Source organism: Fukomys damarensis, unplaced genomic scaffold, assembly GCF_012274545.1.
Source record: "Fukomys damarensis isolate Sample0158 unplaced genomic scaffold, DMR_v1.0_HiC HiC_scaffold_12, whole genome shotgun sequence".
NCBI classification, from domain to species: domain Eukaryota; kingdom Metazoa; phylum Chordata; class Mammalia; order Rodentia; family Bathyergidae; genus Fukomys; species Fukomys damarensis.
The window spans coordinates 43,403,388-43,429,848 of NW_022900924.1; the positions used below are offsets into that span (position 1 = coordinate 43,403,388).

Genomic DNA, 26,461 nt, shown 5'->3' on the forward strand with positions numbered 1-26,461 from the left:
AAAAATCACCATTTCATGAGACAGATTTAAATGTTTCCGACTGTACCTCATTTCACACAATCATTACTCAGAGGGCAATTTTTCTTTCTGAGAAACGTCAAACTAAATTTAAAATTAGCAAAAGAATTCTACCTATAATCACCAAATCTGTATTCATGTAGATGCCACAAAGTGTGTAAAGATAAACAGAATTTATAAAATTTGAAGGAAAAAACTTTTATGACATCTAAAAGTATTGGCAAATTAAAGCTAAAATTCATGCTGGCAGTTTACTGTGTTTACATTATTAAGTGGATGGCCAAACGCCAGCAGAAATGCTAAAATGGTTGTTTGCTAAAGGTTGTTCATATTAATGAAACAAAAGATCAACAGCCTCTAAGTTAAACATCACAATATGAAATCACTGCCTTCTAACTTTCAGAAGACAGGGCAAAACCCATATACCCTACTTGCTATTTCCGCTTATAAACGCAAATAAAAGCCAGTACACAAATGATGAGGATATAAATGCGTGGCTGTTTCAGATTCCACAGTATAAGCTTTTGTGTGATACAACTCTTCTACAGTAAGTACCCAGTTTTTCTGGAATAGCAAACTAATGGAAATATGCATTTCCAAAAACTTAGTAATAAAATTTGGTTTGGTTTCTTGGGAGGGGATCTGCTAGGTACTTCAGGCTGGCCTAAACTCCAGGAGATCTTCCTGCCTCTACCTCCCCAGTGCTGGAGTTACAGGCCTGCGCCATCACACCTGGCTGCTAACTTTGCTTCTCACATCAAATACTATAGCGTGAAAAGCTACAAAAGCACAATGCTTTCAGTTATTTAGCAAAGAAAGGATGAGGGAGATGTTCTTGCGGAGACAGCCGCTCCTTCCAACCTGGACCCAGCTGATCTACTCCACGCAGCCCCAGCCTAGCTCTTAACTCCTCACCCATGAAGAATCTACTTTCCTTTCTGTCAATGAGTTTCAATCTTCTAGAAATCTGATTTAACATTGGTCCTAATCCATTTTAAATCAAAGGAAATGCTGTAACACGTAACATTTACTTAAATCACAGACAGAAATTAATTGCTTTAGTGTTACAGCACAGCACAGGCATTTCAAGTGTTCTATAAAGATAAAGGAAAGCAAGAACCTATAAATATAAATTATACATGGATTCCCTAATTACTTGCTACAGCATGATCCTGCTTGGATTACTATTCACAGAGAAGGTGAACAGAATCCCTAAAACATGCACTTCTTGGGAATTGAATGGCACTTGAAGTCTCAGGCCTGGCCAAGGAATTCCTCCATCCAGGACAGTCAAACTTACGACCTTGGCACTAGCAAGGTAGAGAGGGGCCTTGCTCACCACAGAGCTTTGAAGAAACACATCTGCTCTCCCTTCTAATTAAACACAGTAAGTGCCAACAGGGCAGGACCTAATGACAGGCCCACAGCAATTCCACGGCACAGAAAAGTGCCACCCACCCTGGCTTTCCTAGATTCCCAAACACTCTTTACCCAGGCTCTACTATGTGCACCTGCGAAACATCTGAAAGATACTTTTCTGTGAGTTGCTAGGTTGCAGGGACTGAACACTTCTAGGAACACTGCAGTGATCTCTGCTAGACTTTGGCATCTTTTGTCCGTTAACTGAAGGCCTCCTCTGGACTCTAAAAGGTTGCCAGTTCTCATCTCTTGAGCCTCTCCGCAGTCTGGGATGCTCAGTGGCAGTTTGCCTTTTGAGGCTGTGATCTCCAGACGCCTCCCTCTGTGCGGTCAGCAGTTTGCTGGGGGGCGTGGATGCTGCTGCGCGGAGCTCATACTCCTTGTGGCTGGGCTTCCTTTGCTCTTTTTCTTCCTCCTCCTGCAGCTGCAAAGCTAGTAGCCTGTCCTGTTCTTCTTGCTTATGTCTCTCAAAAAGCAGATGTTCCAAATCTATCAGTTTTTGGGTAAAATTTCTTTCTGTTTCCTCTTGATCTGGAGAGGATTTGGGGGACATTTTCCTCCTTTTCACAGAGCAGCAGGGATCCCCGGCTGCTTCAGAGGCAGGCTCCTGGTGTTTTCTTCTGGAAACATCACTGCTGAGCAGTGAGTCAGTCTCCTCATTTTTTGTCCCGATGGTGCAGTCTGTAATCCCCTGGGTCCCACCTGACAGGGTCCCCCCATTCCCTGCTTTGTCCCCATGCTTTACAGAGGGAGCTTTGGCTTCTGGTCCTGCATGATTTGTGACACACATCTCCGCATCATGACTGTCTGATCTTGTCTTGACCTTGCCTTCAAGGCACTGGTCTGCATCATAGGCACAGAGCCACGGCATCACTGAGTCCGCCAGAGACCTTGCACTTGGCTCCTGAACCTCCAGGCACATTTGTGGAGAAAGCGTTGGCATTTCTTCAGCTTCTACATCTCGCTGCACTGGGCTCTTTACACTGCTACCAGCAACTTCCTGTAGAAAACAGAAATACTGAGAGTCAAATCATAATCTATAAATCCATAAATCAGTTGCCACAGACCAAGTCACTAGACATTACTATGTGTTAACAATTCTTTTTTGGGGGTTAGGGGGCATTGCTGGGAATTGAACCCAGGGCCTTGCATATGCCTCAAGCTGTACCCCCAGGGCCAATTCTTTTTTTAAAGTATTGTTGGTGGTAGGTGGTGCACTCCTATAATCCCAGCACTTGGGAAGTTGAGGCAGGAAGATCACCAAAAATTCAAGGCCACATTCAAGGCCAGCCTGAACTACACAGTGAGACTCTATCTCAACAACAACAACAACAAAATACCATTAGCCTATGTGCCAATTTACATTAAAACACCAATTCATTTTCATTCTGATGAAAACCTACAGATTAAAATCCATAAACTGGATTCTACATATGGCCAAATAGTGGGCATAAGGACCTGATCTCCTTCACCTTACAACCTTACAAACTTTTAGTCCAGGGGTTTTGAAATCTTTTTGTCCCCTGGACCTTCCTTTTGGCATTTTAGTGAGGCTCTTTATTGACAATGTTTTTAAATACAAAAATTAAGCTACATAGCCTCACAAAGGAACACAATACTAAAACATTAAACCATAAATGCATGTAACAGTATATTAAACAGGATGTCTGAGGCAGGTGTGGTGAAACACACCTGTTAAGCCCAGAATTTGGGAGGATGAGGCAGGAGGATTACTGAAAGCTCATGGCCAGCCTAGGCTACACAGTGAGTTCTGAGGCCAGCCTGGAACACAGCAAGATTCTATCTCAGAAAAGGAAAAAAAAAAAAATCTACTAGGGAGTCCAGTAACTTGTAATATTAAAGTTATGACTATAAAAAAGTTATGACTATATTCTTATTTTTATGAAAAAATTGCATAGCAGGGGCCAGGGATTTAGCTCAGCGGTTCGGTGGCCTGCCTTGCAAGCGCAAGGACCCGAGTTCAATCCCCGGTACCAAAAAAAAAAAAAAAAAATTGCATAGCAATAAGAATAACTAGTTAATACACTATGCATCGTTAACAGCACTCAAGAATACAAAAGAAACTAAAAAGATTCTTGCAAAAAAGAAACAGATAATAAAACTTTCTTTTCAAACACTAAAATAGCACACATATTAAAATATTTTTGAAGCTGGCATGGTAGCAGACACCTGTAATTCCAGCACTTGGGAGGCGGAGGCAGGACTGCTATGAGTTCAAGGTCAGCCTGGACTACATAGTGAGTATACAGCCAGCTTGAAGTACATAGCAAGACTATCTCAAAAAGAAAAAAAATTTTTGAAACAAAAAAACCTATTTTTAGCGGGGTGTGGTGGCGCACACCTGTAATACCAGCACTCACGAGGTTGAGGCAGGAGGATCGCTGTGAGTTCGAGACCAGCTTAGGCTACACAGTGAGTTCCAGGTCAGTCTAAACTACATAGTGAGACCCTGTCTCAAAAAACCAAAACCAAACCAAACCAAACAAACCTATTTTTGAAACAAGAAATACGTAATTTGGGAAGTGTTTTGACCTCTCCCTACTTCCTATTTATCTCAGATACACACACACACACACCTTCTCACATAAGAGAAAATGTGGTGTTTGAGTTTGTGAATAGGACTTATTTCACTTACCTATGTTTTCATAGGCCTCTGGAGTGCTAGGATTACCAGCAGGCACCACTACGCCCAACTCATCGTGACAATATTAAGAGAGACTATGCACACATTATTTGGGACACAGCAAGTGTTCATTAGATACTAGGACTATGACAGGATGTTCAGTAACCACTGTGCTTTAAAAAATGAAATCACAGGGCCGGGAATTTAGCTCAGTGACACCGTACCTGCCTCACAAGCACAAGGTCCTGAGTTTGATCCCCAGTAAAAAAAAAAAAAAGCAGAACAAAAAAAGGAATCACAGGCACCAGTAGCCTGCAGCATTAACAGCCCTCCCTACGAATATCTTCATCACCAACATACCTTAGATATGGAGTTCCTCCTGACTTCCTGTCCAGCTTCAGACTGTGACGCTGATCCACATTGGGATTTAGGTGACAAATACCTTTAAAAAAATTATCAAAGTTGGAATGCTTTGAAAGATAGCTGGTATTTGGGCAATATAAGAAAGACTGACTGTTCATGCCCATGGCTATTAGCTTTCTTGATCAGCTGGTTTATCAGAGTGCATTTCCTTCCCTGGTGTAAGTTAGGAGAGGACTTAAAATTTTTTTTTTTTTACTGCGGATTGAACCAGGGCCTCCACATAGAGCTACATCCCCAGTCCCCTCCCTTCCCTTGAAATTAGGTATTACTAAATTGCTAAATTGTCTGGGGTTGGGCTTGAACTTGTGATCTTTGGGCTCAGCTTTCCAGAATACTGGAATTACAAGCTGTTTTTTGTTTTTTGAGAAAAGCTCTTGCTACATTGCCCAGGCTGTGTTCTGCCTCAGCCTCTCAAGTAACAGGGATTATACATATAAACCACAAGCTCAGTTTTTTTAAAACTGGGGCTCAAGCTCAGGACCTTGGGCTTCAAGGCAGGCATGGCACCACTGAGCTAAATCCCCAGCCCACTAACCTTTTTTTTTTTTTTTTTTTTTTAAAGAAACAGAGTCTGTGTTGTCTGTCTAGGCTGGCCCTGAACTCCTGGGCTAAAATGATCCTCCTGCCTCAGCCTTCCACATAGCTGATATTACAGGCAGAGTGCCTGGTTCTGTTTTAACTTATTTTTCCTTTTTTGTGCTCCTCGGGATTGAACCCAGTTTCATGGATGCTGAACAGTTACTCTACCATAGAGTTATAGCCCTAGTCCCTTTTTAAACTTCAGTAAACTATCAGTTTCTGAGTGTCTGTTCCTAAATTCACTGGTTTATTTCCAGTAATTTTTTATATTTATATACAGTGGTACCTCAGCTTACAAACTTCACTTGTTTTATGGTTTGGGGGAAGATGGCCATGACTGTTTTTCACTTGATGCGGAGTTTGCAAATAGAAGCATCATGAACCAAGGTATTACTGTACTCCAAAGCAGTTAGCTATATAAAGGTTCATGGGTCATATCACCGAGCAGAGTATATCAATATAAAATACTTATACTTCCCCCTCATCGCATCCCGGGAAGCAGGGATTGAACTCAGGATCTTATGCTTGCCAGGCAGGCGCGGAGGTGTGGAGCCACCGAGCTACATCCCTGGCCCCTATGCTTTTATTTTTTAACAGTTTATATTTATTAGTCCACATTGGTACCTAATGACCATATCCACCACAGTGAGCTGGTAATGTACACACATCTTAATTCTTTTTATCTACTTTCTCTTCCCTATGAAATACCTCCCAATGCTTTTTGTCTTTTAATGGTTTTGTCTTGATTTCTGCTTTGCATCCCAAACCTGTTTTTTTTTTTTTTTTTTTTTTTTTTTTTTTTTTTTTTTTTTTTTTTTTTTTTTTTTTTTTTTTTTTTTTTTTTTTTTTTTTTTTAATTTAATAGCAACTACCTCATTTAGCTCTTTCTTTCAAGTCTTCCCACTCCAATTTCAAAATTTCAACAAATTCTGGAAGGAGCTGAGTGACCCACATATATTTTCTCAGTTGAACCAGAAGCCCTTCCACGTTTTCCAAGTCTAGAAGGTGGCTCCATCTCTTATAAATTCCTAGGGCAGCCCCTATGTCCGCATAAGCCATCAGTTCTGCTAGTGATGCTAGAGGGGTACCGGAAGAGAACAGGGTCACACCACCACTGACAGCCCGATTCATGATTTTTCATAAGGTGGAGAAGAAATATGATTCCTAGGGCTGGGGATTTAGCTCAGCGGCACAGTATCTGCCTGGCAGGCGATTCCTGGTACCAAAAACAAAAAGAAATGATTCATAAACTGGGGAGAAAAGGGCAGAGGGGTATAGCAGTTATGCCTCATGCTGTCGATGAGACTGGCTTGGGAGCTGCCCAGTGCATCAGTGGAGCATCCTCCAGGTGTCTGGGCGGGACATGAAGGCACGATGCTGGGCACTGTACCTGGTTCCTCACCCCTTCCTCTTTGGCCCTGTTCCCCTGCTCTTCTTCTTGGCTGCTGCGAAACGAACAGCTTTGTTCCACCTTGCCCTTCTGCCAGGATGTTGCTGCCTTGGAGCCATCTGACTATAGCTGAATCCCCTTTAAACCGAGAACTGAATTAAACCTGTCCTCCTTTAAACGGTCAGCATTGGATACTGCATCAGCAATGGGAAAGCTGACTAACAGAGGGGGATTTTCTTAAATACCACATTTTCAATTCTTTTAGTGAAGAAGGGCCTACCTGGAGCCAGTGTTTGAATTGAATTTAAAGAATGACAAAGAGGTATCTAACTGGTTCATTTTGTAAAAATGGGAATAATGTGAGTCTGGAGCAAGCAAAATAAAAAGTGCAACCTGTCAAAATAAGCACTAGGGTCAAAAGCACACTGGGTTCACATCGCTCCTTCTGCTGGCCTGGAACGAGGTATGGGAGTAGCTCTTTCTTTTCACTTCACATCAATCTCAGACTAACTTCAGCGGCTTTATCCAGGGCCCATGGGGAAAACTTTCATAATCAATGGTCTACCATGAACCCAAAGCAATGGCTCACGGCTGTTCAACAGTCAGCTGATCGTGTTCACATACCTCTGTATATCTCCAATGTTTCTTTGTTTGTTCTTATTTTTTGCTTGCAGCTTGGTTGCGACTGGATCAGATTTTCTGGAATTTGAGGGAGAAGCCAAGATACTTTCCTCATGGAAATTGTTCTTCAACAATAAAAAAAAGCATAAAAAGCAATCTTAAGAAGAACTTTATGATAAAATAAGCTATTAACTGGACTATTCAATTGAGAACCACCCCCGAAATTTTTCAGGAATTATATTTAAATGCTACACCTGCTTTGAAAAATACTGACCATGCAAAATTCAGTACAGCCAGCCCTCTAAACCCAATGGATTCAGTATCTTCCCATGGATTCAACCTCTTGCCTCAGCCTCCTGGTTTCTGGGATTACAGGTGTGCACCACCTGCCTGGCAAAATTTAAAATTTTTTTTGGTAAGGGATTTCATTATTATTATTTATTATCTCAGGTTTTCGTCTCTGTGGGAGGTCTTGGAATTAATTCCTGTTGGACCCTGGGGAATGACTGTAAAAGTGAAGTCCATTCACATTGGTCCAAATTAATTTTCAATATACATTATGAAGCACAACAGGCAGGCTAGCTGAGTGGTAATGCATGCCTATAACCCCGGCACTCGGGAGGCTGTGACAGGACGACCTCCTAGAGTGCAAGCCCAGCCTTGAAAGTCTGGGTAGCTTAGTTGATAGGAGCGATCACCCAGCATGTACAAGGCCCTAGGTTCAAGCCCCAGTACCACCGCCATCCTCCCAAAGTCTGTGCTTTAAGGGCATATCAATAAATATCACAAATACTTGTTGTAATCAGTCTTTCCTAATTTTTTTTTTTTTTACTCTATTGGGAAAGTTCAGATAATTGTTCATTATCACCAAACTTTCATATTTAACCAAAATTTATTCTACAATTTCAGGAAGTCTGCTCTTACAAGCCCATGTGGAAAGTGTAAGGATTGAACAACAGGTCTCTGAGAAACAGGGACAGATGATTCCAAAATCCTCTTCTTCAATGTATTTTCTTCCCTATTCCATTAGTTAATGCCTTTTATTTAATGTCCTAAGCATCTTTCTAAATGTATTTTTTTAATTGAGAAAAGAAAGAATATATACGAAAAGGCTAGCCCAGCCTGGGCACACACCTGTGATCCCAGTGCTCATGAGACTAAGGAAGTTTGAGGCCAGCCTGGGCTACATAGCAAGATCCTGTCTCAGAGGAGGAAGGGTGATACAACCCAAAATTTGAGTATATTTACTATGGCAAGCTTCTCAAAACTGAAAAAAAAAACAACCCTCAATTCTAGGTCTTCCTCATTTGGGTAAGCACATTTTAAGATCTCTATTGTCGGAAAGCAGAGAAATTGTATTCCGTCAACCCAGAAGGTCTCAGATGTCCTAGATACCTCTAGAGACTATACTCCTTGGATCCCAGACCAGAGATTAGAATTCAAAACATCAGGTTTTTGGGGGGGTTTTTTGGAACCAGGGATCAAACTCTGGACTTTGCGCTTGTGAGGCAGGTGCAGTGCCACTAAGCTAAATCCCCAGCATCAGCACATTTAGATACACAGCAGGGTTTGGATTTTGAAAGGATCCAAGGTGACCCCATCAAGTTCTTTTCAACTGCTGAGTTCCACTGTATCCTCTTTTTTTGGTACCACGGATCGAACTTGGGACCTTGTGTTTGCAAGGCAGGTGGTGGAATCACTGAGCTAAATCCCCAGCCTCCACTGTATCCTCTTTAAAAAAAAAAGAAAAAAAAAGGAGACATGGTCTATGTAGTTCAGGCTGACTCTGAACTCACCATGTAGCCCAGGCTGGCCCTAAACTTACAGTGATCCTCCCGACTCAGCCTCCCAAATGCCGGGATTATAGGTGCATGTCTCCATGCTCAGGATCCTTTAGTCGCAAAGCATGTGTTTTACCATCCTACCTTTTTCTCACAAGCAGCAATTTAATAAAAATATAATAAAATTCACTTAGATTATAAATTCACTTGGGCTGGGGATTTAGTTCAGCAGTTCTGCCATGTGCCTCACAAGCGCACATTCCCAAGTTCGAGCCCCGGTACCAAAAAATAAAAATCACTTATATTACTTAGGAATTAGGCTGGGAGTGCAGCTCAGTGGCAAAGTGCTCACCTGGCATATGTGAGTCCCTGGGTTCAATCCTCTGTATTAGAACAAAACCAAAAAGACAAAACAAAACACACACACACACACACACACACACACACACACACATAATCGAAGCAATAGGAATGCTAATACTTCAAAGTTCTCTGCTAAGACCTACAATATTAATGCTCAGCTTTCTTGCCAGCTCTTCGTCATTTTTCAGTTGTTCTTCCATCTCACTTCGCCTTCTTTCTGCTCGTCTCCTTTCCTCCTCCTCCTCCTCCTCCAGCAGTTTCTGTATGTATTCTTCACTGGCTTTGTTTTCCTCTTCCTCAATGGCTCGTCTCTCTGCCTCTACCTTAAAAATGATTAACAAAAGTTGATCCTTAACTTTTTCCTGCCCCCGCCCACGCAAACCCCTGGTACCAGGGATCGAACTCAGGACCTTGCATTTGGGAGAAAGGCACAGCACCACGGAGCTACATCCCTGGCCCTTATCCTTAACTTTACAAGGTACTTAAAACATTTTATAGAAGAATCAGAAAAGAGTCAGGTGTGGTGGCACCATCATCCCAGCACCCAGAAGGTTGAGACAGGAAGATCCAGGGTTGGAGGCCAGCCTGCACTACAAAGCAAGATCCTGCTTCAAAAAAGAATGAGGAAGAGTTTGCCAAAGAACTGTACCGAGTGGAGTAGGGTAACACATCCTTGCAAATCCAGCACTCTGGAAGGCTGAGGCAGTAGGACTGCAAGTTTAAGACCAGTTGGGCAACAAAATCAGACTTCTTCTCAAAATAAAATATGAAAAAAGTGCCACAGATGTAGCTCAGTACAAAAGCTTTGGGTTCAAGTGTCAAAGCAGTAACAATAAAACTTCTGTTAAGTTCTCTTGCTCTTAAAGCCACTGAAGACATGGCTGCCTCTTCTTCTGGATGGGTTTTATGTTTGTTTGCTGTTTTGGTTTTATTAGACAGGGTTTCCTATCTAGTTGAGGCTGGTCTTGAACTTACAATGTCCCTAGGCTGGCCTCAAACTCTCCATGATCCTCCTGCATCAGCCTCCCAAGTGCTGGATAACACACCTGCACCACTATGCCTGGCTCTTTTCACATGTTGGTGTGCATCTGGCTGAGGGTCAGAACAGCAGCCATCGTGCTATTGGCCTAAGGATACAGACATAGAAGTGCACAGAGAAGAGTTGGAGCTCCAAAAGAAACCATCCTGGAAACCTGCAACACCTCTGGAATTTGTCAATTGTTTTTTTTTTTTTTTTTCCTGCAGCAATGGCATTGAACCCAGGGCCTCTGCACTGAGATACATCCCCAACCCCCAACCTCCTTCTTTAGATTTTTGAGACAGAGTATTACTTAGCCACTAAATTTTCCAGGCTGGGCTTGAATTTGTAATTCTCCTGCCTCAGCTTCACAGAGCACTTGGATTAGAGCCACGGGCCACCAGCTCAGCTAATTTTTTTTACTGTTTGAGGTAGTTTTGAGTTAAATCTGTCCATTTCATGTTTGCAGAGCTGGAGATAGAACAGGACCTCACACATGCTAGGCAAGTCCTCTACCACTGAGCTACATCCCAGCCCACGGTTTCTTCTGCTTGTAGTCCAAAGCAACCTCTAGACCCTACCCTCACTGCGTGGTAATTAGGATAAATAATTTCTTTAAAACCCTCACTCAGGACACTGCCTGGACAACATGTTACAGTTTTGTTCTCTAACAGCTGTTTACTAAACTACATCCCTAGCTCTTTTAACTTTTCTTTCTTTTTTTGGTATCAGGGATTGAACTCGGGTCCTTGTGCTTGTGAGGCAGGCAACGGAATCACTGAGCTAAATCCCTGGCCCTCTTTCAAACTTTTCATTTAGAGACAGAATCTCACTAAATTGCTCAGCCTGGGTTCAAACTTGCTATTTTCCTGGCTCAGCCTCCTGAGTATCTGGGACTACAGACATGTGCCACCAGGGCCAGCCAAAAGGAGATAAGTGCCAATGAGATATAGGAGATATCATTTAAAAATGCTGAATGTTAAAGTAAAAAACAGTACTAATAATACAAAAGATTCTGAAGGCTATGATTTCCAAAAAAAGGGGGGAAATAAAACTTTAAAAAAGTAAAATCTGGACGGGATTTAGCTCAGTGGCACCGCGCCTGCCTCCCAAGTGCAAGTTCTGGAGTTCGATCCCTGGTACCAAAAAAGCCTGCAAACAAACAAATGTAAAATGTGAATTTTATTACATAACTTCCCCCAAATATTTCTATATTATTGTTCTTGGGAAATGAACAAAGGATTCTCACTCAAAAAAAATTATGCTTAACTACATTTAATTAAAATTATAATTTTATGTAAATTATATGGTAAGAGAACTCAAGCTATATTTAATAAAATACAGTATTAAAATTAAACTGACCTTTTATTTATTCATGTATTTGGTACCAGGGATCGAAATCAGGACCTTGCACTTACCAGGCAGGCAGTGGCACCGCTGAGCTAAATCCCTGGGCCTATGACCTTTTAAAAAATATCTTTTAAACCATGGGTATGAGTAGATTTAAAATTACACATGGACTTCTGTATATTTTACCGGGCCGCTCTACCTACACAAAGCCGGTAAGGAGCCCGGGTTCGTGTCCCGATGTCAGGCAAGCGGGAGGCTTCCGCTAAGCAGCAACTCCGCCCGGTCAGCGCCTCTGCTGGCCTGTGTGCTCCGCCCACCCACACCACACCCTTCCTGACCTTTCCAGCCTCTCAGCTCAAAGGGAAATGAGTCCTCCTTCACCACCACCCAGAAGAACCCAATTATGCAGAAGTAAACTCGAGCTCATTTACAAAGTGTATTAAAATGACTTGCACTTCAATACACACTAGTTCTGTACGTGCAGAAAACTATGTAAAATCTGAGATTGAAACAGCAGAGAAATTTCCCAAGCAAGAACAATTCCTCAGCACCTACCTTGCTTATCTCCTCTTCGTACTCTCTTCTCAGTTCCCCAGGCTGACTTAATAGACGAACTGGCTGACAGCCCTCATCTGTTTCACATCAGAAAAGAAAATACTGTATTAGACAAACAGAACCTTATATCTACGATTGAAAGCACTTTGATTTTATTTATTTATTTACTTATTTATTTATTTTTGGTACTGGGGATTGAACTCAGGACCTTGTGCTTACAAGACAGGTGCGGTGCCACTGAGCGAAATCCCCCTTAAAAGTACTTTAATATAAAAATATAAAACAAAAATAAACATACTATTATTAATAGCTATAGCAATAATAGCTTCTTATTGGGGGGGAGTTTGAGACAGAGAATCACTATGTAGCGGAGGCTGACTTGGAACTCACTATGTAGCCTACGCTGCTCTCGAACTCAGAGATCCTTCTGCCTCAGCTTCCCAAGTGCCAGGATTACAGGCTGCACCCCCACGCCCGGCAGTAACAGCTTCTTTTGAAATTCCTTTGTTTTGTAGTACTAGGGATGGACTGAACCAAGGGATGCTCTGCCAATGAGCTATATCCCCAGCATTTTTTTTTAAATTTTAAGACAAAATGTCACTAAATTGCCCAGTCTGGCCCTGAGCTTACAATCTTCCTGCCTCAGCTTCCAGCTTGAAATTCCATTTTAAAAGGAAAGAGGGTGGTTCCAAGTGGCACATGAATACATAAACTTAATCCTTCCTCTAGATCCACTTAAGTAACAGTAAAGGAATCTAGTAAAATGTGACCTTATACCAGTAAAGTGATTAGGAAAGGGGATCAAATTAATTTTTTCTTTTTTTTTTGGTGCCGGGGATTGAACTCAGGCCCTTGCATTTGTGAGGCAGGCGGTGGAACCACTGAGCCAAATCCCCATCTCTCAAATTAATTTTGAAAAAATGTAATTCATTATTTACTAACTGGGAAATCAGAGTCGCTGACCAGCAGGCTTCCTTCCTGTGCACGCGTTATTTCCATCCAGAAACCAGGGCCCAGGGAGAGATGGGGCAGTCAGCATCCATGGCAGTCAGCGCAGTCTTCAGCAAGCCGGCAATCACGTTTCTACCTTGGCCCCACACATGGCCTGCTGGTCCCCAGTACCCATGCACATGCACAGAGCTTTTCTCAGGGCTTTTGCTTTTCTAGCGGTAAGTGGTGCTGACCCTCAGGGAACTGTACCACCTAGCCACATTTCCAGGGCCTCATTGAGTTGCCCAGGCTGGCCTGGGACTTGCCATCTTTCTGCCTCAGCCTCTCAAGTAGCTGGGATTATAGATGTATAGCATCAAGTCCAGCTACGGCCTTATTTAAAAAATGTGAACCCCAGGTGTGGTGGCGCTCGCCTATAATCCAAGCACTCAGGAGGCTGAGGCAGGAGGATTGCCGGAGTTCTAGGCCAGCCTAAGCTGCAGAGTGAGCTCAGGGCCAGCCTGAACTATAAAGCGAGACCCTGTCTCAAAAAAGCCTAAATAATAAGTAAATAAATAAAATAAAAATATGAATCTCCCGAAAAGAAAAAAACCAAAAACATAAAAATATGAAACTTAATTATGATCACCAGACAACTGAAATAAATCTATACGATTAAACAGAAACACTGAACTATAGAAAAGAGATTGTGTGTGTGACCTCACCCTAGAGTTACACCTGCAATCCCAGCTACTCAGGAGGCTGAGGCAGGAGGATACAGTTGACTATTGCCAGGAAACTCAGGCCTATTGCTGCCCTTTATTGGGGGGGCTTTCTCATGAAAATCCAGAAATGCAGAGCTTAATATGAACACTTCTAATTTCTTTTTCTTTCCCCAGTGCCGGGGATCAAACTCAGGACCCTGTACTTGCCAGGCAGATTTGGCTCCACTGAGCTACATCCCGGCTGAACACTTCTAATTTCAACACTGCTGCTGCCTGACTTACAGAAGATGTCCAGGCTTACCCAGCCAGTAGTTCACAAACTCTGTTAAACAGGAACTAAAAACCGTCAAAACTGTGTAACAGACTGGAATGAAGCAGCCAAACTCTCCATTTAGCTAGCAAGGATGATCCATCCGAGCCAGAGAAGATAAGAAACCAAAGAATAAGATTCCTTACGACTAAGCTTTTGTCCGGAGGGAGGAAAAGGGCAGTAAGGAGGGGGATGGGATAAAAATATCATTTATTAAAATTTTTTTCTTAAAGGAGAGAGGCCCTGGATTTGATCCTCAGTACAAGGAAACAAAACGGAGGGCTGAACAGAAAGGATGCTTAGGCAGACGGAGACGGCACTTCCAGGGGGAGGAGGGCTACAAGCAGAGCAGTTCTTCACCAGACACAGTATCAGGGCTTGGCAGGCCCTGCTGGTAAAGGGTGAGGCAGCAGTGCCTGACGGTCTGTGGGCTATGCAGTCTGTCAAACCCACTCAGTGCTGACCGGGACGTAGCTCAGTGGTACCGCGCCTGCCCGGCAAGTGCAAGATCCTGAATTCAATTCCTGGTACTGGGGGCAAAGAAAACCACTCAGTTCTGCCACTGTGGCACAAAAGTACCCACAGACAAGAGTTAAGAAATCAATACCCAGAACAAAGAACTCATTCCAGGCAGGGTAGCACACGCCTGGGATCCAAGCACTTGGGAGACCAAGGCAGGAATATTGCTAGTTCAAGTCAAGGCCAGCCTGAGCTATATTGCAAGACGTTGACGCTAAAAACAGAACAAAAGCAAAAACAAAAAATGGGCCAGGCTTGATAGTATGTGGCTGTAGTCCCAGTGCTCTGGAAGGCTGAGTCAGGAGGACCTCAAGTTAGAGTTCAGTCTGGATAGCTTGGTGACTTAGCAAGACCCTGATTCAAAATTTAAAAAAAAGGCCAGGGATTTAGCTCAGTGGTGCTGCTGCCTGTCTGGCAAGCGCAAGATCCCAGGTTCAATCCCCGAACCAATAAATAAATACATACATACATAAATAAAATTTTAAAAAGGACTGGGAAGCCAGGCATGGCGGTACACATCTGTAATCCCAGCACTTGGGAGGCTGAGGCAGGAGGAACACTGTGAGTTTGAGACCAGCCTGGGCTACATAGTGAGTTCCAAGAGGAGGAACACTGTGAGTTTGAGACCAGCCTGGGCTACATAGTGAGTTCCATGTCAGTCTCGACTACATAGTGAGACCCTTCTCAAAAAACAAACAACAACAACAACCAAAACAATAGCAAAACAAAAACAAAGAAAGGATTTATGGGACTTGGCTCCAAAGATGACAAACAAGTGGTCAATAAGCACAGGAAGATACACTCAACATCACTAGTCAGGAGGGAACTGCAAGTGAAAGCCAGAGACACGTCACGCCCTTTAGATGATGACTATTACTGAAAAGCAAACACATAGACATGTGGGAAAAGATGCAGAGCAATCGCAATCCTGTACACTGCTGGGGAGTGGGGTGCAACTGTGAGGCTGCTATAGAAACAGCACTGACAGTGGGAGCTCCTAAAACAATTAAACCTAGGGCTACACTTGACCCAGGACCTCCACTTCCAGATACACATCCAAAGGAACTGCAAGCAGGAGTTAAACAGATGCCAACGTGATTCACAACAGCTAAGTGTCAATGGATGGAGAAACAAAAGTGATGGGTATGCACAGTGGAATATTACTGAGCCATAAAAAGGAACAAAACTCTGATACATGCTAGAATGTAGAGGAATCTTGAAGACATGCTAAGTGAAACAGACATAAAGGGACAAATACAATATGATTCCATGTTCTGAAGTGCTAGGAACTGGACCCAGGCTCATGCTATGCAAGCAATCGACCACTGAGCTACATTCCCAGTCAAAAATCAAGTTTTACAGACTGAAAATGACTCAGTCCATTGCTTGCCATCTGTTGGAAACAACTCTCAATATTGCTCAACTCCGGTTAAAGCTAAAATTGCTTCCGTCAGCCACTTACATTATTTTCACTTCCTGCAGCAAGTACTGTGCCCAGGCAGCCAGGATATTAAAAGAAATACATCTTGGGCCAGGGAATTAGCTCAGTGGTGCCACCGCCCGCCTTGCAAACACAAGGTCCCAGAGTTCAATCCCTGGTACAAAAAAAAGGAAAGAAAGAAAGATATCTCCATACCTTGATTTTATTCTGAATGGAAAATCCAAATTAGTTTAAACACTGTCCAATACTACTGGGCATGGTGGACATTCCTGTAATTCTAGCACTCAAGAGGCTGGGGCAGGAGGATTGTTGCCAGTTCTAGGCCAGCCCGAACTATATAGGGAGACTGTCTCAAAAAAAAAAAAAAAAAAAAAAAAAATCCAATACTAGATGAGAAATAAAAAAGTGACTAAAGCCAGGTGTGGTGGTACACACTTGTAATCCCAGCACTCAGGAGGCTGAGGCAGGAGGATTGCTGTGAGTTCTCGACCAGCCTGGGCTATATAGTGAGTTCCAGGTCAGTCTCAACTACACAGTGAGACCCTGTCTCAAAAAACCAAACCAAACCAAACCAAACAAAAAAAGACTAAAGCTCAGCTTGAACATTAAGCCATTCATAATATCATTTTGTCCCCTAACTTGACTCTCTGCTGTGTCACCACAGAAATGAATTTCCTTCTGATTAAATTTGCTTTCCCTACCCCGTCTTTTTTTGGGCAGTGCTGAGGATCAAACCCAGGTGTGCTCTACCACTAAACTATATCCCCAACCTTTTAAAAAACATTTACATTTTACTACATCTTTTACTTTTGTTTTTTGTTTTGTTTTGGTTTCTTGTTTTGTGGTACCGGGGATCGAACTTGGGACCTTGCACTTGCAAGGCAGGCAATGGCACCACTGAACTAAATCCCTGGCCCTGGTTTTGGTTTCTAACAGTCTCACTTTGAAGTTCAGGCTGATCTTGAATCACTATGTAACCCAGCCTGGCCTCAAACTCATGGTGATTCTCCTGCCTTAGCCTCCTGAGTGCTGGGATTATGGACCTGTCCCCCATGCCTGGCCATCTTTTTTCATATTTATATTTTACTGTTTTTGTTATATATACACACACATATATATCCATGTATATATAATATATATAGCTTTCTTATAAATATTTTATATATTAAGAAGATAAATAAAATGAGGACAAAAGCAAAAAAAAAAAAGGAGTAAATCCAGGAATAGTGGTGTAACATGTACAATCCTAGCGCTTAGGAGACAGAATCATGAGTTCAAGGCCAGCTTGCGCCACACAGTGAGACTGTCTCAAAAAACCAGAAAGCCAAACACCAAAAAGAAAAAACACAAAATGAAGGAATAGGGACAAGGTTAATATACAAACACCAATTACTTTTTTTTTTTTTTTTTTTTTTTAAGCAGGGGTCCAACATGTGGTTACTTGTACTCCCTATGTAGCCCAGGTTGGTGTCAAACTAAATTAGGATTAAAATTCCACTTAAAACATCAAGTTGGACCTGGTGGCTGTAATCTCAGCACTAGGGAGGCTATGGCAGGAGGAAGTTCCAGGCCTGCCTGGGCTACATAGGGAGATCCTGACTCAAAAAACAAAAACAGTATCAAAAACCAAAAAGTAAGTAGGGATAAATGTAACACAATTGTATTACCTTCCTGGGACTGGGCCAGGCTTGCCTAGTATAAGCTAGGCCCTGGTTCCATCCCCTATATCACCCAAAAAGCAAATACAAACACAAGCCAGAATACAGTTTCCTAGGGCCAGGGTAATAAAGTACCACAAACTTGGTGACTTTAAAAGCCCAGGAACTTGAATGCAATCCCCAGCCTTACAAAAAAGAAAGAAACAAACACCAGAAACTGCAGGGTGTGATGGCCCTTGTAATCCTAGCACTGGGGAGGTTGAGGCAGGAAGATCACAAGTTTAAAGCCAGCCTGAATTACACTGCCAGATGCTGTCTCAAAACAAAACAAAGTCTGAGGATTTAGCTCAGTGGTTCTGCCTGCGCCTGCCTAGCAAGTGCAAGGTCCCGAGTTCAAGCACAAAACAACAAAAGAAAGCAAAACACCCACATGAGACACTATCATGAGCCCACCCACTAGAATGGTAAAAATTTAAAACAGAGTTGTACTAGAGGTTGAGGAAGACGTACAGAAACCAGAACCTGTAGATATTGGCGGGATTTATAAAATGACATCACTTTGGAAAAAGGCCTGGTGGTTTCTTCTGAAATCAAATATGCTATTCTACGACTAAGCAATTCTACCATGAGTATTAACCCATGCAAATGAAAACATGTGGCCACAAAATAACTTGTACAAGAATCTTCTTGGCAATTTTATTCATCCTCCTTGAGCTGGAAAGAAGTGAGGCAACATCCACAGGAGACTGTCTTACAAACTGTAACACAGTCCAACAGAATGTGATTTAAAAAGAAATAAACTAGGGCTAGAGATCTGGCTCAGTGGCAGCTCACCTGCCTCACAAGGGCAAGGTCCTGAGTTCAATCCCTGGTACCAAAAAAAAAAAAAAAATTTTTTTTTAAAGAAAAGAAAAAAGAAAGCAGGTGTGGTGGCGCATGCCTATAATCCCAGTACTGGAGAGACTGAGACAGGAGGATTGCCACGAGTTCTAGGCCAGCCTGGGCTCCATGGTGAGTTCAAAGCCAGCAGCCTAGACTGTAGAGTGAGACAGACTGTCTCAAAAAAAAAAAAAAAAACAAAAAAAAAAAAAAACCCAACAACAACAAAACAAAACTAATATCAACACAAGAATGAATCTCAAACCTTATGCTGACAAAAACAAACTGCTGCAAAACAATATAGACTGCACGGTTACTGTTGCGGGTCAAGTTGTACCTCCCCAAACTATGAGTCATGATGTCCCTAACTAATATGAAGTCTCCCTGGAAACAGGGATAGTACAGATACAATCCACAGGGCTCGCAGTGGAGTGGGGCAGGCTCCTCACACAGTGTGCCTGGTGTTAAGGACCGAGACACAGAGGAGCTGGCCAGGCAAGGACACACTCAGGGGCCACTCCGGAGGTTGCAGGGCTGAGCCTGGAGCTGGAAAACGGCGAGCCAAAGGACACCATGGGTTACCAACAACCACACAAGCCCAAAGAAAGGCAACCAAGATTCTGTCCCAGAGCCTCAGCAGACCATGTCCGTGATCCCTCCATGATTTTGGACTTCTGGCTTCCAGAGCTGGGAGACTCAATTTCAGTTATTTTAAGCCACACAGCTGGTGGCACTTTGTTGTGGCACCTTAGGAATAAAGTGAATTCTATGGCTATGAAATTCTAGAGCAGGCAGAACTCCATGGTGGGGAAAAAACCAACAAGCAAAATTCATCCATGGTGGATAAAACCAGTGTTGACTTTTGGTGGGTGGGATCACAGGAGGGGACAGGAGCCCACTTTCTGGGTGATTTGTACTTGATAAGACTGAATGTTATGTTACAGAGAGCTCTACAGATCTCAGCCAAGGTACAATTAACATTTGTGCATTCTATAGACGTAAATTTAGGCCAGGCGTGGTGGCGCATGCCTGTAATCTGAGGCTGAGGCAGGAGGACTGCTGTGAGTTCGAGACCAGCCTGGGCTACATAGTGAGTTCCAGGTCAGTCTCAGCTACATAGTGAGACCCTGTCTCAAAAAATTAAAAAAAAAAGGAACAAAAAAACCCAACCAGATGTAAATTTTACATTACAAGAAAAAGGTTTAACCATTCCCAATTACTTATATACAGCACAACTAAAAATTGCTTATTTTTTCCATGAATTTTATAAGATATTTAATAAGAATTGACGGGTTGAAATGACACCTGCTCAAGCCACACTTGAGATAGGACCGAAATAAATGTGCTACCTGAGGGGCGCTTGTGGTGAACCATTAGGTGGTTAAGGCCCTGGGTCCAATCCCTAGAACACCAAAAGAGCTGTAAAGGAACACAGATCACTATCTAAGAATAGACGTATCTATGCATTTGGGGGAGTGAGTTAATGAGAAGATGAGACAGACAGGACATCTGTGACACAGAAGCCAAGTGTGAGTTGCCACATATGGGTATGAGTGTGTGAGTACGCACTATAAAACTCTTCCACCTTTTCTGTATGCTTAAAATTTCCCTAGTAAAAAGTTGTAATAAAAGAAGAAAAGTTGAAAAAAATGAGTTTACCACCAAATTACTAAAAACAAAAACACCTGCAAAGATGCCACGTAAGTGACACTTCCCACACACGAGAGTTGGAGGAGTGACTCTGGGCACAAGCACTTTGAGGAGTGGTAATGGCCACCAGGTGATCTGCTAACAAACACAGAAAACAAGCACGGGCCACATTTGGCACCAGCCCCCCCCCACTTTTTAAAAATTTTATTTGGTACCAGTCTTAACCACAGGAAAGCCAGGCAGCTATGGTGGCCAAAGCAGCCAACATCCAGTGACAACCGTCCAGGCAGTGGCTCCCCACGGTCACTGCCAGTCACAGCAGGCAGCCTCGCATTCCATCAGCATTTATCATTCCTCCCGTAGAACAGCATTAAGTCGATAAAAGATCATTTTTACCAAGAATAAGGCTGCCTCGTTCACTGCTGATGTTCTTACTCCCATTGGGATTTTAGAGGAACAAAGCTAAGAGATTCAAAGGTTAGATTCCCATATAGAACAGGAAAAGGATTTTAACTTTTCCGTTTTTTTTGAGAAAGGGTCTTGAACTTGAACTCACTATGTAGCCCAGGTTGGCCTTGAACTTGTGGTGATCCTCCTGCCTCAGCCTCCTGAATGCTGAGATTATAGGTGTGCCTGGACAGAAATGCAGATATATATTCACAGCAGCACTAGTCACAATAGCAAAAGCAAAAGGACCTATAATCAACAGACCCAGAATTTTTGATGACTTTAATTAGTGAGTATGTGGGTTTGTGGGTGTATAAGGATATGTATAATAGTGGACTACATAACAATGAAAACAAACTATGATCACGTAAAATATAAATCAATTTCACCAATATAATTATGAGCTAAACAAGCCAAGCAAAATAGTACAAGATTGTTAAATTTTTTGAAGGTTCAATAACAGCAGAAGTCACTTACAGTGTTCCAGGAGAGGAGAGTAGGTCCAGGGACAAGAAGTGAACAGAGACTGGGAAGGGGAAATAAGAACCAGCCACTGTGGCGAAGTTCTGGCCTAGTGGGAAAGCTGGTAGCACAGAGATGAGCTCACTTCCTTTTTATTTATTTATTTTTTTTGGTAGGGAGGAGTCAGGGTCTTGCTATGTTCAAACTCGCAGCAAATTCCTGGCAATCCTCCGGCCTCAGCCTCCCTAGTGCTGGGATTATAGGCATGGACCACTCTGCCAGCCTGGAACTGAGTCTGTTCACTTCTTTAAGTCAAGCATCAGTAACATTTACATGAAAAACAAAAGGAAGATCAACTTCCAGGACTGTAGAGATCCACAGATTTGTTCTCCAGCGAAACAACCCTATCTAGGGAAAGCTATAAAACCAGTCGACACAGTCCCTGAAAATTTTCCACAAGAGAGAGAGAAAAAAAAAAAGAGTAAATAGCAAATAGCCGGATGAGATGGTGCACAAATGTAATCCCAGTACTTGGGAGGCTCAGTCAGGAGGATCATTGCAAATTTGAGGCCAGCCTGAACTACACAGTGAAACCCTGTCTCCAAAAAAAAAAAGTAAATAGCAAATGAAGAAATATTTCAAAAGGAAAATCTCTAAACCTCAGCAGGAAAAGTCTGTGGCCCTGGAACCGCAATCTGCTCCTCACTCCATCCCAAGCTGCACTCCAGGTGGACATGGCTAAGAAGACAGGGGCCCAGGCATCCCAGCTCCCAGCCCACCCCTACTCTCACAGCACTACCTTAGGAGTGGACTGCAAGAATCCACATCATATGCCCTCTAGTTCCCACTTACAAGGTACAGGCGATTCTTCAGGTGCCTGCCGCTGAATAGTGAGAACCTGATCATCCTCAACACAGCTTACAGAAAGGATGTTTCAGAAATCAAGAGAACTAGCTGGGCATGGTGGCGCACGCCCGTAATCCCAGCCCTCGGGAGGCTGAGGCAGGAGGATCGCTGTGAGTTCGAGACCAGCCTGGGCTACACAGTGAGTTCCAGGTCAGTCTCAACTACTTATACCCTGTCTCAAAAAACCAAAACAAACCAACCAAAAAAAAAAAAAGAAAGAAATCAAGAGAACCAGAGGCTGCCATGCCTGCTCAGAAAGAGCAGGCTGGGGGTAAGGCTCAGAGTTAGTGTGTCTAACATCCACAAGGCGGGTTAGCATGGGGGAGAGAGAAAGACAGAGAGAAGGAGGGTAGGGTATCCACTGGGTCTTTAAAAGGAAGAGAGTCCTGTCCCATGCTGAAACGTGGATGAACTGTGAAGACATTATGATAAACAAGCCAGAAATGAAGGATAAATACCTACTGCAGAATTCCATTTCTATGAGTAACTGATCAAATTCAGAGAGGAAGTAAACAGTGATTGGCAGGAGCTGGTGGGGGAAGGAAACAGGCAACCGGCAGTTAAGAAGACTGGAGTTTCAGTTCTCAAATACCAAAACAGACTCTAGGGACAGGGGATAGTGATTAATACCTGACAATGTGAACGCATTGTAATATCACTGAACTATACAATTTTTTTTTTCTTTTTTGGTACCAGGGATAGAACTTGGGATGTTTCTATCTTTTGACTATTTGAATACTGCTGATGTGAACAGTCACATACAAATACTGTTTGAATAGTTGTCACTTTTATGTATAGTCATCTGTTGCACTTGCGAGGCAGGCAGTGGAACCACTGAGCTAAATTCCCAGCCCTGAACTATACAATTTAAAATACTAGGTAATATCCCATTTGGGACCTTCCTGACTCTCAGGAGCTAGTTCTATTCCCCAGTAAATTTTCCTCTTAAAAAAGTACTAGTTAAGATGGTAAACTTTATATACTGATTCTGGGCTGACAGGCAGGGCAGGAGTAGACATAACAACACACACACAAGGGCTAGGGGTTTAGCTCAGTGGTTCCGCTGCCTGCCTTGCAAGTACTAGGTCACAATTTCAATTCCGGGTACCAAAAACAAACAAACACACAATTCCGATACAGTCCTACCTACAAGGAGGCTTGCGAGGAATGGGAGAATAACAAGTATTGGCTAGTATGTGAAGAAGCGGGAACCTTATACACTGGCGCAAGAGAAACTGCAGAAAACCCGTTTGGCAGATGCCACAAACCTACACCCAGGTATAGAGTCAGCCCTCTGCTGTCCGCAGATTCAACCTACCTTGGGTTGACAAAAATTCAGAAAAAAAATTCTTTTTAAACTTGTAGCATTTTTCCTCAACACTCACTGAACAATACAGCATAAGAACTATTTATGAAACGTATGCACTGGAGTAGATATTACACGTCATGGAGAGTTGATTCAAAGTATGTGGGAGGAGATGCTGAAACTTTAGGCAAGAACTACAGTATTTTATATAAAGAAGTCGGGGATCTTGAGATTTTGGTATCTGAAGGTGAACCTGGAGTCCTTCCCTTTGGATACGAACAGATGGCTATACACAGAAGAAGTGACAACTATTTAAACGGTATTTGTATGTGACTGTTCACATCAGCAGTATTCAAATAGTCACAAGATAGAAACATCCCAAGTGTCTAAAAATGGATGAAAGAACAAAATCTAACACACTATACCCACAGAAAGCTCCCCAGATGAATTTCTGACCCAAGGCCACAAGGCCCATGAACCTCAGAAATACTAGCTAGACACAAAACCAAAAGATACAGTATGATTTTACTTATACAAAATATCTAGATTAGTGAAAGTCAGAAAGAATAGAGGTTACCATGACGAAGTGGGGAGGGTGAAATGGGGAATTACTGCTTCGTGGTTAGTTTATCTGGGGTGGTAATGTTTTGGAAATGGCCAGTGGTCATGGTTACACTGTGAATGCAATTAAAGCAACTAAACTGTGTATTTCAAAATGGTTAAAGTGGGTGGGCGTTTGTGTAACTAGTTCTGCAGTGAAGGTTCTGCTTAGTACGCAAGAAGGCCCTGAAAACCAGCTAGACGCATGCATGGTTAAAATGGCAAATTTTATGCGTATTTCATCAATTTAAGAAAAATTACTGATATATGAAAACTCATTAATGGAATTCTGAATTGGTGAAGTGTATGGTATTTTTTTTTGCGGGGGGGCGGGTACTGGGGATCCAACTCGGGTCCTTGCGCGGCAGAACCACTGAGCTAAATCCCCAGCCCTTGGTATTTCAGTAAAACTGTTTTTTATAACTACTGCTTAAAAATGCTAAATATGGAAAAGTTCGTTAAATGATTTTACCATAATAAGATAAATAAATGGCAGGTGCGCCAGAGCACAGGCACCATATTCAAAGCCTAGACAGGAAGCACTGAATAGCTTACAGCTCCTGTAACTTAAGGCAAGATGCAGGAGCCAAGCGCTCAGTTTGGAGATCTTGAGTGCACAAGATGAAGGGCTTTGACTAAAAATGACTGAACTAGATGGAACTGATGGACCCAAGGATGTAGCTCAGTGACGCCGCAACTGCCTCAAAAGTGCAAAGTCCTGAGTTTGATCCCTGGTACCAAAAAAAAACAAACAAACCAAACCCCACTTAGTTGGAACTGGTAATGGAAAGCTCTCTTAGAACCAAGGACAGTAATGCATGCCTGTAATCCCAGCACTTGGGGAGGCTGAAACAGGAAGGCACCAAATTGGACTCCAGCCTGAGCTACTAGTGAGACTGTTGTCTTAAAATTAGCAACACAAAAGCCCGGCGTAATCCCAGCACTTGGGAGGCAGAGGCAGGAGAATCGCCGTGAGTTCTAGGCCAGCCTGAACTGCATAGTGAGAACCTGTCTCAAACAAATACAAAGTCAACAGCGATCGAGCAGCTTTAGGCGTTTTAACTATAGAAAAAAAAAATCCTGACTTTCTTTAACTTTGATACCGGTGCGGGTGAGGTGGGAGAAGTTCCATAAAACTTCTAAGAACAAGGCAGACAGTGTCACTCACCGATCTCCTCCGGTTCCTGCCCGGAGGCTCTCCGCTTGCACTCTTTGGGGTAGTGTTTCTGGATCAGCTCCCACAACTCCATGTTGATCAGAGAATTTCTTCGGGTGTGGTACCGCGTCCACGAGGAGACGCGGAGGCGACAGAAGGGACAGTACAAGCTGGCCTTCTCCACGGTGGCTCGGAAGCAAGGGTTGCAGAGGGTGTGGCGGCAGGGCAAGGTCACGGGCTCCACCAGGATCTCCATGCAGATCGGGCACTGGCAGTCGGACAGCGCGGGGACCGCGTCTCGGGACACAGCCATCTTAATATGCTAATGAGGCTCGGCATCCACATCTGAAAAGGGTAAAATAATGTCTTTGGCCAACTCCAGAGAATGCAAATTTGAGATTTTGTCTAAGGATGACACCCAACAGCGTCTCAGGATTCAGACAGCAGGCGCTTCAAGCATCCTGTATGCCAAAGGCGCTGGCAGGGTCAGGTGCACGGTGACACTTTGCAAGGCGGGCTTCTGCCCATCTTCATTTTTAAGCCAAATAATAAATGAACGTCTTCGCTCAGGCGACAGCGAAAGCGGCGAGGCGGCAGGGACGCGGCGCCAAGCGCCCTTTTCCAGCTCACCCGCTGCAGGGCTCCACTCGGCTGCCTCACTACCTGGCCGCTGGGTCTGACCCGAGCACCTGCGTTTTGCAGTGGCCGCAAGGCGGGCTTCTGCCCATCTTCATTTTTAAGCCAAATAATAAATGAACGTCTTCGCTCAGGCGACAGCGAAAGCGGCGAGGCGGCAGGGACGCGGCGCCAAGCGCCCTTTTCCAGCTCACCCGCTGCAGGGCTCCACTCGGCTGCCTCACTACCTGGCCGCTGGGTCTGACCCGAGCACCTGCGTTTTGCAGTGGCCCCGGGCAGCCTCACAGGGTCTCCGCGTTCCAGCGCCCGCCTCAGTCTCCCGCTCTGCGAGTCCGACCCGCCCCTCCACCCCGCTCCCGTCAGGCTAGAAGCCTATTCGCTGCCGAGTAAGTGACGCCACAATTGTCCGCCAACCGTTCCTTCCTTCCCAGAGAACCGCCCAAGGGTGGAAGCACCTGGCGCTTGGTTGGGCGGGACTTCCGGTATGTACGCGCGCGTCCCTGCCCAACCCCCGCCGCCTTCGCAGCTGATCCGGGTTTGGCGAGGGTGGTCCTCAATTTACGCTTGAGATTGCCCTTCTTTTAGTCTTCTGAAGGCTTTGAATCTCCGAGCAGAAAAGTGAATCTTCAGCGGCTACTTAGCAAGTTCCAGGCCAACCTGGACTACACAGTGAGA

General features: G+C 43.6%; 1 protein-coding gene across 1 annotated transcript; it reads right to left on the bottom strand.

The window, feature by feature from the left end:
• Nucleotides 1-690: 690 nt before the first annotated feature.
• On the bottom strand, nucleotides 691-25,853 carry Rnf168 (ring finger protein 168). Its single transcript, XM_033762551.1, has 6 exons — nucleotides 25,163-25,853; nucleotides 12,162-12,238; nucleotides 9,382-9,561; nucleotides 7,098-7,219; nucleotides 4,442-4,523; nucleotides 691-2,437 (listed from the first exon to the last, which is right to left on the bottom strand). The coding sequence occupies exons 1-6, from the start codon at nucleotides 25,461-25,463 to the stop codon at nucleotides 1,520-1,522; spliced, it is 1,680 nt and encodes a 559-aa protein (XP_033618442.1). The 5' UTR covers nucleotides 25,464-25,853; the 3' UTR covers nucleotides 691-1,519.
• Between the last annotated feature and the right edge of the window lie 608 nt (nucleotides 25,854-26,461).

What these genes read in the sequence shown, in the direction of transcription:
- Rnf168 (XM_033762551.1), bottom strand. Translation starts at nt 25,463, where the DNA reads ATGGCTGTGTCCCGAGACGCGGTCCCCGCGCTGTCCGACTGCCAGTGC. An exon ending in GAAAGCTGAGCATTAATATT is followed by an intron (nt 7,220 to 9,381) that starts GTAGGTCTTAGC and finishes TTATTGTTGAAG; the next exon opens with AACAATTTCCATGAGGAAAG. An exon ending in AACATTGGAGATATACAGAG is followed by an intron (nt 4,524 to 7,097) that starts GTATGTGAACAC and finishes ATTTTTTTAAAG; the next exon opens with GTATTTGTCACCTAAATCCC.